The sequence below is a fragment of the Acipenser ruthenus genome, chromosome 5, assembly GCF_902713425.1.
Source record: "Acipenser ruthenus chromosome 5, fAciRut3.2 maternal haplotype, whole genome shotgun sequence".
NCBI classification, from domain to species: domain Eukaryota; kingdom Metazoa; phylum Chordata; class Actinopteri; order Acipenseriformes; family Acipenseridae; genus Acipenser; species Acipenser ruthenus.
The window spans coordinates 66502866-66516256 of record NC_081193.1 but is presented as its reverse complement, the minus strand read 5'-3'; the positions used below and the strand labels follow the sequence as shown (position 1 = coordinate 66516256).

Sequence of the window (13391 nt, the reverse complement as noted above, 5' to 3'; positions counted from 1 at the left end):
AGTATAGTATTAGACTTTTCAATTTTCAACACAGATACAGTCACAGACAAAAGTATACCCTACACTTAATATAAGATCATTAAAAAACATGTAAATACAAGCATTTAGTGAACACTTCAGCACTTTTAAATATTTGTTCATGACATGATGCAGTAAGACTAAGTACTTGAAAATGCATATTTATTGGAGTTATTAATGCATAAAACATACCATATCTAAAAAAAAATGAAATAGGATTTGGATACTTTTTTTGTAGATTATACTTACATCAGGGTTTCCCAATCCTGGACCGGGGGACCCAGTGTGTCTTCTGGTTTTCATTCCAACTGAGTTATCAATTACTTAATTGGACCCTTAATTGAACTATTCATTAGCTTAATTAGACCTTAATTGTTTTCAGCTTTTAAACAGTTGGAGATTATAAGTTAACTATATCATTTTGTAAGAACTTGAAATCTGCACATTTTTAGGAGCCGATGAACAATTAAAAAGGTCTAATTAAGAACAGTATTAGTTCAATTAAGGGTTTAATTAAGTAATTGAGAACTCAGTTGGAATGTACTGAGCATCAAAAGAAACTTATCACTTATATTTGGATAAAATTCACTAGATGTGATCGATAAATGACCAACTTTTAAAGCAGGTTCAGTGTCTTTTTACTGTGCTGATTTAACAATTGACATCACGAAGGTGCTGCAAAATGATCTGTTGATCTTGGGCAGGTGTTGTGACTCTTGGTCTCCCAGTTTATGGCCTGTCATTGACAGAGTGTGTCTGGTTATACCGTCTCGCCAGGTTTGAAATTGCTGGCTTAGGATAATAACTAAATCTTACCTCTCATTGCAAGTATAACACTTTGCTGCTGTTTTGTTTTCCAAACTTTATATTCATTTTGATTCAAGTCCATACTATTTTTTCCACATCACACTGTAAGTCTGCTTCCTGGTTTACACTGAACCTTGTTAGTTTTTGTGCAGCAAAAAGTGAATATAAAGTTTGAAAAACAGAAAATAAGAATTGTATTAGAATGCTGTTCTGTGAATGTTTTTAAAAGCCATGATTATCACCCCTTTCAAGCAAGGCCACGCAGTCTGAGGCTCTGTAAATGAGGCTAGAGCATTTCATAGCTTTCAATCATACACAAATCATACTGCTGCAAACCTAAAAAAAACTTAACCACCATGTAATCAGCTTTATGTTATGATACATATCTTTTTTTTGTTTTTTTTGTTCTAGTGCTACACCAGTTTTTGAAAATCAAACAAATGGTACAAGTACACCACAACAGGTAAGTACATAATAACTATATTGTATTTGAGAAATGAAGCCTTCAACTTTACTTACTTTACTTTGCTCTGAGCAACTTCAGTCATTAAATCTAGGTAAAAAAATCATAAATTTAAAGCAACCCTGTGGCTTAACTTCAGCTCCTAGATTTAATTAATCTCCAAGTAAAGCTGGTACACCAGAGATTTAACAATTAACCTGCAGTACACCCATAAGAAATACTGCAAAGAAAATGTGTCATTTCTTACATCCACTAGGGCAGAGTGTTGCTCTCTGGTGTACCATCTGTATCTATCTATCTATCTATCTATATCTATATCTATATCTATATCTATATCTATATCTATATCGTAAAATTCAACAATTCTTACACCCTACCCTAGCATATTTATGTCCCGCCTCTGCTCACTAATGATTGGTGTAAAACCAGGGCAGCTCTTTGGACACCTGTATAACAAAGGATAGATCTTTGACTCTCTTGGTTAAAGCTACTAAAGACCTTCAACTGTTTGTCCCGCCTCCGCTCACTTCTGATTGTACTGCCGCAGAGAAAATGCAGATCTTCTATTGGTTGATTTTATTTTATGTACAATAATAAAATTCTGCACAATTTAAATAGTAAAAGAAAATGAATCTGCGATTAACTCTTTAGTTGATTAATCGGTCCGATTAATCTATTAATTGGAGCAGCCCTAATTATATATATATATGCAGTTTTAGTCAAAAGTTAATGGAATGTTATCAATTTCAATTTAACAGAAGTAATTTCAGTAATGAATTATGGTTGTTCATTACTGTTAACATTTTATGTCCAAAAGCAAGGCAAAACATTTTAATTAATCTCACAAATCCTGAGTAATTTAACCATCATTCTAAATTCAGCTTCTTTTTTTATATAATATTGCCATATACAGTGCCTTGCATAAGTATTCACCCCCCTTGGACTTTTCCACATTTTGTAGTGTTACAACCTGGAATTAAAATGGATTTAATTGGGATTTTTACCATTTGATTTACACAACATACTTAACACTTTGAAGGTGCTAAATATTTTTTTTATTGTGACACAAAAGTTAATTAAACAAAAAAAAAGACATTTGTTGGTTGCATAAGTATTCACCCCCCTGAGTCAATACTTGGTAGAAGCACCTTTGGCAGCAATTAGAGCTGTGAGTCTTTTTGGGTAAGTCTTTACCAGCTTTGCACATCTGGATCCTGCAATTTTTGCTCATTCTTCTTGGCAAAATTGCTCAATGCTCTGTCAATTTGGATGGGGACCATTGGTGAACAGCAATTTTCAAGTCTTGCCACAGATTCTGAATCGGATTGAGGTCTGGGCTTTGACTGGGCCATTCTAAGACATTCAGGTTCTTGTTTTTAAACCACTAGCTTTGGCTGTGTGTTTAGGGTCATTGTCCTGCTGGAAGGTGAACCTCCGCCCCAGTCCCAGGTCTCAGTGTTGAGTGTTGGCTTTGCACCACACATAGCGTTTTGCGCTAAGGCCAAAAAGTTCAATTTTGGTCTCATCAGACCAGAGAATCTTTTTCCACATGTTTGCTGTGTCTCCCACATCCCTTTTGGCAAAATCCAAATGGGATTTGATGTGGGTTTTTTTCAGCAATGGCTTTCTTCTTGCCACTCTTCCATAAAGCCCAGCTTTGTGGAGCGTCCGGGTTATAGTTGTCCCATGGACGGTTTCTCCCATCTCAGATGTGGAACTCTCCAGCTCCTTCAGAGTTACCATTGGCCTCTTGGTTGCTTCCTTGACTAATGCCCTCCTTACCTGGTCTCTGAGTTTTGGTGGACGGCCTTCTCTAGACAGAGTCGCGGTTGTGCCATATTCTTTCCATTTTTTAATAATGGATTTAATGGTGCTCCGGGGGATGTTCAAAGTTTGGGATATTTTTTTATAACCCAACCCTGATTGGTGCTTCTCCAGAACTTTATCCCGGACTTGTTTTGATAGCTCCTTGGTCTTCATGATGCTATTTGTTTAGATAAGCTCTCTAACAAACTCTGGGGCCTTCCAGAAACAGGTGTATTTAATCTGAGATCATGTGACACTTTAATTGCACACAGGTGGACTCCATTCAACTAATTATGTGACTTCTGAAGGCAATTGGTTGCACCAGAGTTTATTTAGGGTTGTCACAGCAAAGGGGGTGAATACTTATGCAATCAAGACTTTTCAGTTTTTTATTTGTAAATAATTTTGAAAAATATGTAGATTTTTTTCCCCACTTTATGGACTATTTTGTGTAGATCAGTGACAAAAAATCCTAATTAAATCCATTTTAATTCCAGGTTGTAACACTACAAAATGTGGAAAAGTCCAAGGGGGGTGAATACTTATGCAAGGCACTGTAATCCAAACACAACATGCTTTGAAACAAAATAAGGTAAAATCGGTAGATTTAATAGATTTAAAACAAGTAGAAAAATTGCCTTAAATTTTTAAATCAAGAAAACGTGAATACAATCAGCCTACTTCTGATTTGGCTTGTCCAACGAGAATGTAGAGGCCTAAAGTGTGTATCCTCGCAGCGGGCTAATATACCGTACTAGCACTAAAAGAAGCGCATGCTCAAATACTCAAGGTTTTAATGCAAACCGGCAACAGGAGACTTCAAACTGGGTTCTAATTTGATGCATGGGTTCACCAATATGTAATCGAAGCTTGGGAAATTTAAGGACAGATTATCAATAATCGATGCATCAATTAATTGTTGCACCCCTTATATATATTTACTTGTTGACTTGGGATGGAAGCTGTTCATCCTGCTATATATGTGTAAATGGCTTGTTTTGGATTATGTAAACCAGATTTTATATATATATATATATATATATATATATATATATATATATATATATATATATATAATTACACAGTGCCGTGAAAAAGTATTTGCCCCGTCTGATTTTCTGCATTTTTCACATTGCATTTGGTCAGATTTTTTTGTGGGTTGTAGAAATATATAGAGGGAGTCTGAGAGAAAAAATGACACCAAAGTTTGGTGCTTCTTTCATTTGTTTGGTGTGCAAGGTAATCAAACATGCAATCTTCAGGTGTGAAAAAGTTATTGTCCCCCCCTCCCCCCAGTTAACTTAACCCAATTAAAGGGATAATTAGGGTCAGCTGTTTGAGTACTTTGGTTAACAACCAGGACTGATTTGGGCCAGCCCTGCCCAATATAAATCTGACTAACATTGGCCCTTACCATCAGAGTGAAGTTGTCAGCACAAAGGGTTCTAGAGGCACATCATGCCATGAACAAAAGAAATTCCTGAAGACCTCCGGAAAAAGGTTGTTGATGCCTATCAGTCTGGAAAGGGTTACAAAGCCATTTCTAAGGCTCTGGGGTACCACTGAACCACAGTCAGAGCCATATTGTCCAAATGGAGAAAGTTTGGGACAGTAGTGAATCTTCCCAGGAGTGGCCGTCCTGCCAAAATCTCTCCAAGAGCAAGGTGTAAAATTGTCCAGGAAGTCACAAAGAACCCTAGAACAACATCCAGGGATCTGCAGGCCTCTCTCGCCTCGGCTAAGGTCAGTGTTCATGAGTCCCACCATCAGAAAGACACTGGGCAAAAATGGGATTCATGGCAGAGTAGCAAGGCAGAAACCATTGCTCACTAAGAAGAACATGAATACTTGTCTCAAGTTTGCCAAAAAGCACCTGGATGATCCTCAAGAGTTCTGGAACAATGTTCTATGGACAGATGAGTCAAAATTTGAACTTTCTGGCCGACATGGGCCCCGTTATGTCTGGCGAAAACCAAACACTGCATTCCACAGTAAGAACCTCATACCAACGGTCAAGCATGGTGGTGGTAGTGTCGTGGTTTGGGGATGCTTTGCTGCATCAGGACCTGGACGCCTTGCCATCATTGAAGGAATCATGAATTCTGCTCTGTATCAGATAATTCTACAGGAGAATGTCAGTCCATCCGTCTGTGAACTGAAGCTGAAGCGCAGCTGGGTCATGCAGCAAGACAATGATCCGAAACACACAAGCCAGTCTACATCAGAATGGTTGAAGAACAAGAAATTTAACGTTTTGGAATGGCCTAGTCAAAGTCCAGAACTAAACCCCATTGAGATGTTGTGGCAGGACCTGAAACGAGCAGTTCATGCTCGAACCCACAAATGACACTGAGTTGAAGCAGTTCTGCACGGAGGAGTGGGCCAAAATTCCTCCACGGCGCTGTGAGAGACTAATCAATAACTACAGGAAGTGTTTGGTTGCAGTTATTGCTGCTAAAGGTGGGGTAACCAGTTATTGAGTCTAAGGGGGCAATTACTTTTTTACACGGGGGCATTGGGTGTTGCATAAATAAATGAAATATGTATCAAACTTTTGTGTTATTTGTTCACTCAGGGTCCCTTTTATCTAATATTAGGTTTTGGTTGAAGATCTGATAACATTCAGTGTCAAAAATATGCAAAAATGCTGAAAATCAGACAAATACTTTTTCACGGCACTGTAATTATATATATATATATATATATATATATATATATATATATATATATATATATATATATATATATATATAATTATTAGTGATTTTTACAATTGTCTGTATGTTGTTCTACAGTACTTGACTGAACTTTGAAATTTGTTTGTTTTACTAAACAGGCCCAGTATGAAAGTTCCAGCAGACAGTCTTCAATTAAAAGGTAATAGGAATAAGCAATCCATAAACATGGCCATTTAATATCATGCCCCACTGGGGTTATTGTAGAGGAGACCATACACTGCTGATTTTTAACTAGTATTGCTAAAGATTGATTCATTCTTCCAAACTAGTCCATAATTCTGCAACCGTTTGCTTTACATTTGATTACTATTGATTACGCACCTGTGCATGGTAAATCACATTGAGACAAATTGTGATGCAAGAGCAAGGCTCACCATTTCCTCAAGTCTTTAAAAAAGAAAATTTGAAAGGAGAAAAACACTAGAACGAAACAAGAAACAAGCAACTAATATAATTCAGGGACTCAGTATTCTCAAGTTGTTTTGTTTTTCATTTAGTAAGATTAGTATGGATTATGTTTCCTTCCATAAAAAGGCTTTGAAATTATAGCCCTTAGTTTTATTTTAAAATGAAACTCAGTGGAGCAACTAACAGATCAGTCAATCACTTACTGGGATGTGACTCCTACTTGTGTTCTTCTTCAGGGTGTTCTTTCAGAGTGCTATTTTAGCGTTTGTGCCTACATCAAAATGTGTTTTTTTGTGTATTTTGACATATGCACTAACAGTATTTGCATTTTTTTTAGATGTATTGCATTCTGTCTCTTACAGTAGGTGTAAAATCTGTAACAGACTAAACCAAAAATTGTAAAATTAAACCAATAAAGAAACAAAGGTATAGAATGATCAGGTGTGTATGACGAATTGCAATTTGATCCATTTTCATGAAAGGAAAATCGAACTGTTTATGTTACAAAATTTAGTTAGTAGTTGTGCAACAACAAATGGTGCAAACTGCACATTGGAGTAAAGATGAAACTTGATAAATTAGTTTTGCAATTGGTTTGCAGTTATGTTGGCCTGGCATTTGTAATGGCATATAGACTACATTATTAAAGAATTTTGAATGTCACAGAAGATTAGTCAAGAACAGAAGCCTGGATTTTGAAGGCCAATAACTAGTTTGCTGCTGTTGTTTTTTTTCTTCTATTGCAGTCATTGTGGAAACTCTGAATCTCAAAGGACAGGGAATGATGATTATATTGTATTCAAAGACAGTTCTTCCAGCAAGAAAGAAAATCCTGTTGCCTTAATAAAAGTGGTATGATACACCTACGAAATCCCACACATTTTCACACAGAACACTGTGTAGACCGTGAAAACTGTTAACCAGCTACAAGCTGTGCGGTATGGCATAGAGGGAAGGGTTCTCACTTAGTTTATTACTATTCATTTCATATCGCACCCTAACCCAGCTAAATATTAGTTTTTTTTGTTTTTTCTGGGGTGCAAAAAACTGATGTTATGACGCATTAAGACATTTTAATGCTAAGACCCTGATTTTAAACGAAAAAAAATAGATAAGGACTGGTTTATGGCACAGTACACAAATGAAGAAACTATTGCAAGCAGAAACAAAAAAGTAATGTGTTTTGCTGTAACACTAATGCTTGTGATTTTTGCATGCCAAACCGGGCTATTAAACCTTATAAAGTACTTTTTAAATTTCTTCTTTTTTGGGGGAAATTGTTGAACAGAGTCCTCGAGGTACCAGATTAAAAAATAGGTAAGTGTCTTTTCATTTTTGTACACATTCAATTTAATAATGATTTAAAACTGCTTTATAAGGTGCTTTAAATAAATACATATACGTTTAATAGGATTTATTGGTTTCCAAAGATTTTGCTTATTCACAAAATGTTAACTTGTGAGTTATTTAAAAGGTTTTGTTAAATGAAGTTTGAGTAAAATCTAGTTTGCTGTTCATGAAACTATTCTAGGCTGTTGAATAGCATACTTCATTTTAACAGACCTTGTGAATAGAGTCCACTGGTCTCTATTCTTGGTTTTAAAAAACAACTTTTGTTTGAGACTTTATTTTTTGTTTTCCAGAAAAGTAAACTTGGCTCCTGATTTCAGAAATGACTTCAAGTCTACACCAAACAAGAATGATCAGGTATCAATCCTGTTCCAGTTTATACAGGGTTACAGTGTTCCACAGGGTAGTGTAGAATTTTAGAGGGGCAACATGTATGTTGCATTTTTTGGAAGTTTGTATGTAAGCTATGGTTTCAGGATTTTTTGGTATCATACAGTGGTTATGCATTTTAAATGTTAAAAGGTTATTTGCACTGTGCTTCATCTATGCTGGGTATTACAGTCAATTCTTGTTGAGACTAATTTCAGGTATTTCTTACTCAGTACATTTATAACGGATTGTACATTGATGTACTGTAATTGCAATTCCATTTTTTTTTTTTTACCTGCATTTATTATATTTAAAACATTTAGTTTCCTGACCTGGTCAGTCCTCTACATTACAATATCAACTACCTGGACGTTCAGATTTACTTACAATCCAGGTATTTAGAGAAATGCTTGTGCATTCTTTAGCACAAGCAGCTAGTTCATAGTGATTTACTTTTTCATCATACTGATGATGCATGCTACTGACATTCTTGTTTTACATTTTAACTTGAAGGAAAATATGGTAGCCAATTTAAATATGGAGAGACCCTCGGGCAAGGATGTCGATGAGAAAACAAACTTTTATAACCCACAGAACCCAAGGTGAGTTTGTACAATGTGATTGTTTCATATTGATGTATTATTTTTAGATCTAGGGATTTTGCTGCTGCCAGGGTGTCCTAAAATAAATATTAACATTTATTCAGAGACAAAAAAAAATTATTGTATTTTGACAGGTCAAAAATATAATTTGGGCATTTAGTATAGACATGGGCTTTTAGCTTTTAATTAACTTTTAGCTGGAGAGAAAAAAAACAGTAGGAAAATATAATTTCTTGAAATATACAAAGTTAATTTGACATCTGATGGCTGTCATATTAAGATCATGTGACCTGTGTGGTTAATGTATGTTGTAAACAGCACCCTTTCAATGGAATGGGCGATAGGTTACCGTTGTATGAAATGGGTTACCTAGCCATTTAGTTGGTGCTGAATGATTGGGATCCTTTAAAACCCAACTTGCCAGTTTTGGGTCAACTAGCACTGATGCGTGGTTTTATCTTTGGCCATGTCAATGCTACACACTATAATAATTAATTTGTTTTAAGCATGCATTTTTATTTTCCTAAAACTCTTTTCCCAGCTAAAAAAATAGCTGGGCCCTAGTAAAGGTATTTAGTGATTCCTAGCAGTGGTAAAGTCATAATTTAACCATTTTAGAAGCACAAAAGTGTTTCTTCTGCGTCCTCAGAATAGTAAAAATTGATTGAGGAAAGATGTTTATTCATCGAAACTGGGTTTGCAATTGAATCAGGTTTGCTGAAAGTATTAATTCTGTATAAATATTTTTCTCATACCTCCTAACAGTTTTTTTTCTCAAATGTATTCTTGCCACCTAAAATGCATTTTCTTGGTTACTTGGTTGCAGGTACTAGATGCAGAATGTTATTGATCCTGCTTTTCTACTATCTGCTTTGAGCACCTGAGCCCCTGAAAGCAAGCTTTTCATAAAAAAAATGTTTTTTCTTTTTCCTTATAAATTTCCTTATTCTTGTTCCTAATGCTTCTCTCTGAAATTTATTTATTTATTTACAAATTAACTCAGCAAATTATAATCCTAATACCTTGGGGTATTTTCCCTTAATAAATTATTTTGACAAAATCTAACAGGTTGTTGTCTCCTATTAAAAACGTAGTGGGGGTCCTAGAGTGGCTCACCTGATTAAAAGCATAGCCAAGTGGTGTTCAGAGTGAGTCATACAGTCAGGGGAGTGCAGGATCACGTCCTGGCTGTGCGAAGTCGCTGGTCTTTGCTGGGGATTCCAGTGGGTTAGGGAGGCAAAACCGGCAGTAATTATTTATCTACATCATGCTACAGCAGACCCTACTGGTCAGGCACCTTAGTGAGTTAAGGCAGACACCTGTAGGCTGGTCTTTGTCCTCCAGAGGCTAGTAGCTCGCTGGCATCCGCTTTTGAGTTCCTGGAAGTAAGAGGAAGCTGGCTTGATAGTGGGATCAGGGAACGCTCACTGAACCTTTTGATCTTCAGAGCTGTGTGAGGAGTTTCTGCGGTGGGAGAAATAATTGGACGTTCTAAATTGGGGAGAAAATCGGGGGTAAAATAATTGGGCACTCTATATAAAACATTAAACTAAGCAGTGCCAAACAGAATGTATTACAGTCGCCGCCACTTACACCGTACAGGGTTATTTCAGGCAGCCATTTATATCAGACAAATAGCGTTTGCCAGTTCAGTAACAAAGGCATTGTTTATACCGTGTTAAGCACACTGTATATTTTGGGCAAACTCAGCTGTTTGGATCTTGTGTACCATTCACATATTTAAATAACAAACACACTGCTTTATACTGTAGTAATCTTACTAATCGACAAATCAGATGTTTTCACCTGGTTACCTTGCCATTCACATAGATTTCAATAAAAAGGCAGCACTTTACTGTAGTAAAAAAGCTTGATGGATCGATCAATCAGTTGTTTGCACCTCGTTACTGAGCGATTACCTCTGTATTGTACCTTGGTTATTTAATCCCTGCACGCAATGGCAGGTTTATTTACAGTTTGAAAAAACAGCACTCACTGCAACAGCAAGCATGGCTGGAAAGAGAAACGCGATGAGCATCAGCACGAAAATTCAGTGTAAATAAAATGTCTCTGTTAGATACTCTGCGCTTGCTAAAGCATGCTTGGAACTCTGTCAGTCAGCAAACAATGCAACGTTGCTTCAAAAAGCTGGGGACAATGTGGGAATTGACCTGATTATGGACTAGGGAAGGGGATGGGAGTACTCTAAAATTAGGGATGCACCGAATCCAAGTTTTTGAGATTTGGCCGAATACCGAATCAACAAAAAAACTGTCAAGAAAAACTGAAAGAAACTGTTGAATGAAAAACAGACTGGCAGCTACTAACAAGGGACGTGCACAATCTATAGTTTTGAGCCTTTTAGTTCGTAGTATTTTTATTACCGAATGGAAATATATCCCTGAGTAAGATTTCAGTTTGAAGCATACACAATTTACCGCTAGCCCCAATAGAAACATCAAAATACAGAACTGTTTACCTTTACAAGAAAGGAGAACTCCAGAATCTCCGGACACTTTAAGGAAAGTCAGGTTTTGTAACTCACGTCTCTAAACTGTAATGTGTTCTGTAAAGTGAGTGTGAATTGTGCGAACTGTCGCTAAATTAATTGAATTGTTTTACTTAGTTGTTACCAAAAGCACACACATGCCTGCGAGGATCGTTTCCATCAATCAGACATATACAGCAGCTGATTGGCTTTCTGAGTCACTGACTGGGCAGGACTGTGTGAAGCAAGAAGTTTTAAACAAATAGAAACTTTACCTGCTGTCACAAGGTTAAATGAAAGAGAGCAGGTGAGTGCAAAGTTATCTATAATAATGGTGTTGCACTATTTTGATAGACATTGTTTACTGTATAAAAAAATTCAAGCAATACGATTAATCGTTGTTACGAGGCTGTCCGGATAGCCACCACAATTAAACATTTAAAGATATTTACTAAACCGCTCAAGCAATTCACACTCACTTTACATGTCGAATACATTTGAGAGGTGAGTAAAAAAAAAAAAAAAAAAACCTGACCTACCTTAGTGTCCCGAGATTCTGGAGCCTGTTGACAACCCTATCTGAGAGAACTATGAAGAAAAAATTACCGTGATGAGTGACCTGAATCTCCCTGCGAAATAAAACCAATGTTGCTTTAAATGCACTGTGTGTAGTTTACACATTGTTTTAATAAAATACAGCAGTTCCCAAATGGTTCAACTTGTATTGGCACATTACAGTAACGTAAAATGTTATTTACTAAAGCATATTGTTCAACAACGTCTTGCACATCTGACAGTTGTAAAGTTAAAAAAAAATATATATATTTTTCTGTGCACCGATTTTTATTTTTTTCTCTCAGTATTATCTGTAGAACACGTCTCAAACAAAGCACAAAAGTCTACGACAGTTTGTCATTACTATATATTACAGATTTATTGCATAACTTTACTCCATGAAAAGTGATGTATTCGGGCCGAATCCTGGATTCGGTGCATCCTTACTCTAAATAATGTGTGTTTGTAAGCCGTGTTATTCTTGTTCAGATCTGTTAGCGTTCTCTGTGTGTTTTGGTGCTTGTGTGACTACAGCTGGAAAGACTGCCTGTGTGTGTGCGTCACTGAGGAGGGTGGGAGCAGGTCTGACACGACCAGTCAGAGATGGGGAGTGTTGGACCAATGAGTGAGGAAGGGGGAGGGACTTGGGAGTTTCCTATTGCTTTGAACTGCAACTGTTGTCTGTCTCATTATATCCTGGAAACCCCGCAGGTCTGCGCTACAGTATGTAAATAAATCCTGTTCGTCTGCAGGCCATATCAACTTCAACCTCTGTTTTGATCTCCTACCTGTCAGCGAATGCATAGATCCACACGGCAGATGGCTGTCACAAGCATCAATACCCTGTATCTTTCTAAACAAGGGATTTAGGGGAGCTGCCTAATAAAATCTGAATCTTAAAACAATAATAATGTAGTACAGTAATTGTTACAGCTGTGTATAATGGGATTAATTTATCCGCCTTTTTACATAACCGCCCTTACTCTGGTCCCATCGCAGTCGGATCCCTAACAATTTAATATTGCAGCAACGTTGTATTTATGTTGTGAAAACGTTGTAATGTAACGTGACAATGAAAATGTGTCGTTTTTTTTACGTTGTCACAATGTTGTGATGTAACATAGCTACAATATTTATTCAACTTTAAAATTTAACACTGCAGCAACATTGTGACAACTAAAATATGTAACGTTGTGATGTAACATACCTACAACTTTCTCAGAGGCTTTATTTTTAATATAACGTTTATTGTCCAATTTAAATAGAAATAACAAATAGTAGTAGGGAACAGTAGGGGTTGTAGCGTTCAGTGTCCTGTCCTTCGTGTCAGTGTGTGTTGGTCCATGGAGAAAACTGCAATAAGTACTATATCTGTGTACTGAGAAGTGGTTTTGCGGGTAGAAAGTTCAGTGTGAGAAACTCAGAAGGCGAGCGTCTTGGGACGTTAAGTACCTGACAGACGCCCTATCTCGCGCCACTAACTTGCTTTCCCATATTCATCACTAAAACGTAGTGGTATAGGGTTTTTCTGAATCTAAGAAATGTATTAATTCTAAAAAAAACAAAACAAAAAAAACATCAATTAAGGAGGAAGCAAAAATCTTGGCCTATTCGCCTGACCCGGTTATCTCCGTTTTCAAAAGCGGTCCTAGCGAGCGAATTCCCGAGGTAGAAGCAATAATATTTAAAAAAGAAAAAAAAAACTCAGTGTCTTTTAATCAATGTGAAATATTTATTTCAGTTTTACAGTATGTCCCACAGGAAAACAGTACATAAATAAATAAAAA

General features: G+C 36.6%; 1 protein-coding gene across 7 annotated transcripts in view; it reads left to right on the top strand.

Moving 5' to 3' along the window:
• LOC117403092 (interferon-induced, double-stranded RNA-activated protein kinase-like) overlaps positions 1-13391 on the top strand; it is a 48399-nt gene that overhangs the window by 19877 nt on the left and 15131 nt on the right. For 6 of the 7 annotated variants that reach the window (XM_059024400.1, XM_059024402.1, XM_034005010.3 and 3 more), the window contains 6 exons: positions 1237-1288; positions 5931-5971; positions 6987-7092; positions 7529-7557; positions 7884-7947; positions 8473-8561. In XM_059024400.1, the coding sequence (XP_058880383.1) occupies positions 1237-1288; positions 5931-5971; positions 6987-7092; positions 7529-7557; positions 7884-7947; positions 8473-8561 (381 nt within the window). The remainder of the gene's footprint in view (positions 1-1236; positions 1289-5930; positions 5972-6986; positions 7093-7528; positions 7558-7883; positions 7948-8472; positions 8562-13391) is intronic. The other variant, XM_034005014.3, reaches the window with a different exon arrangement.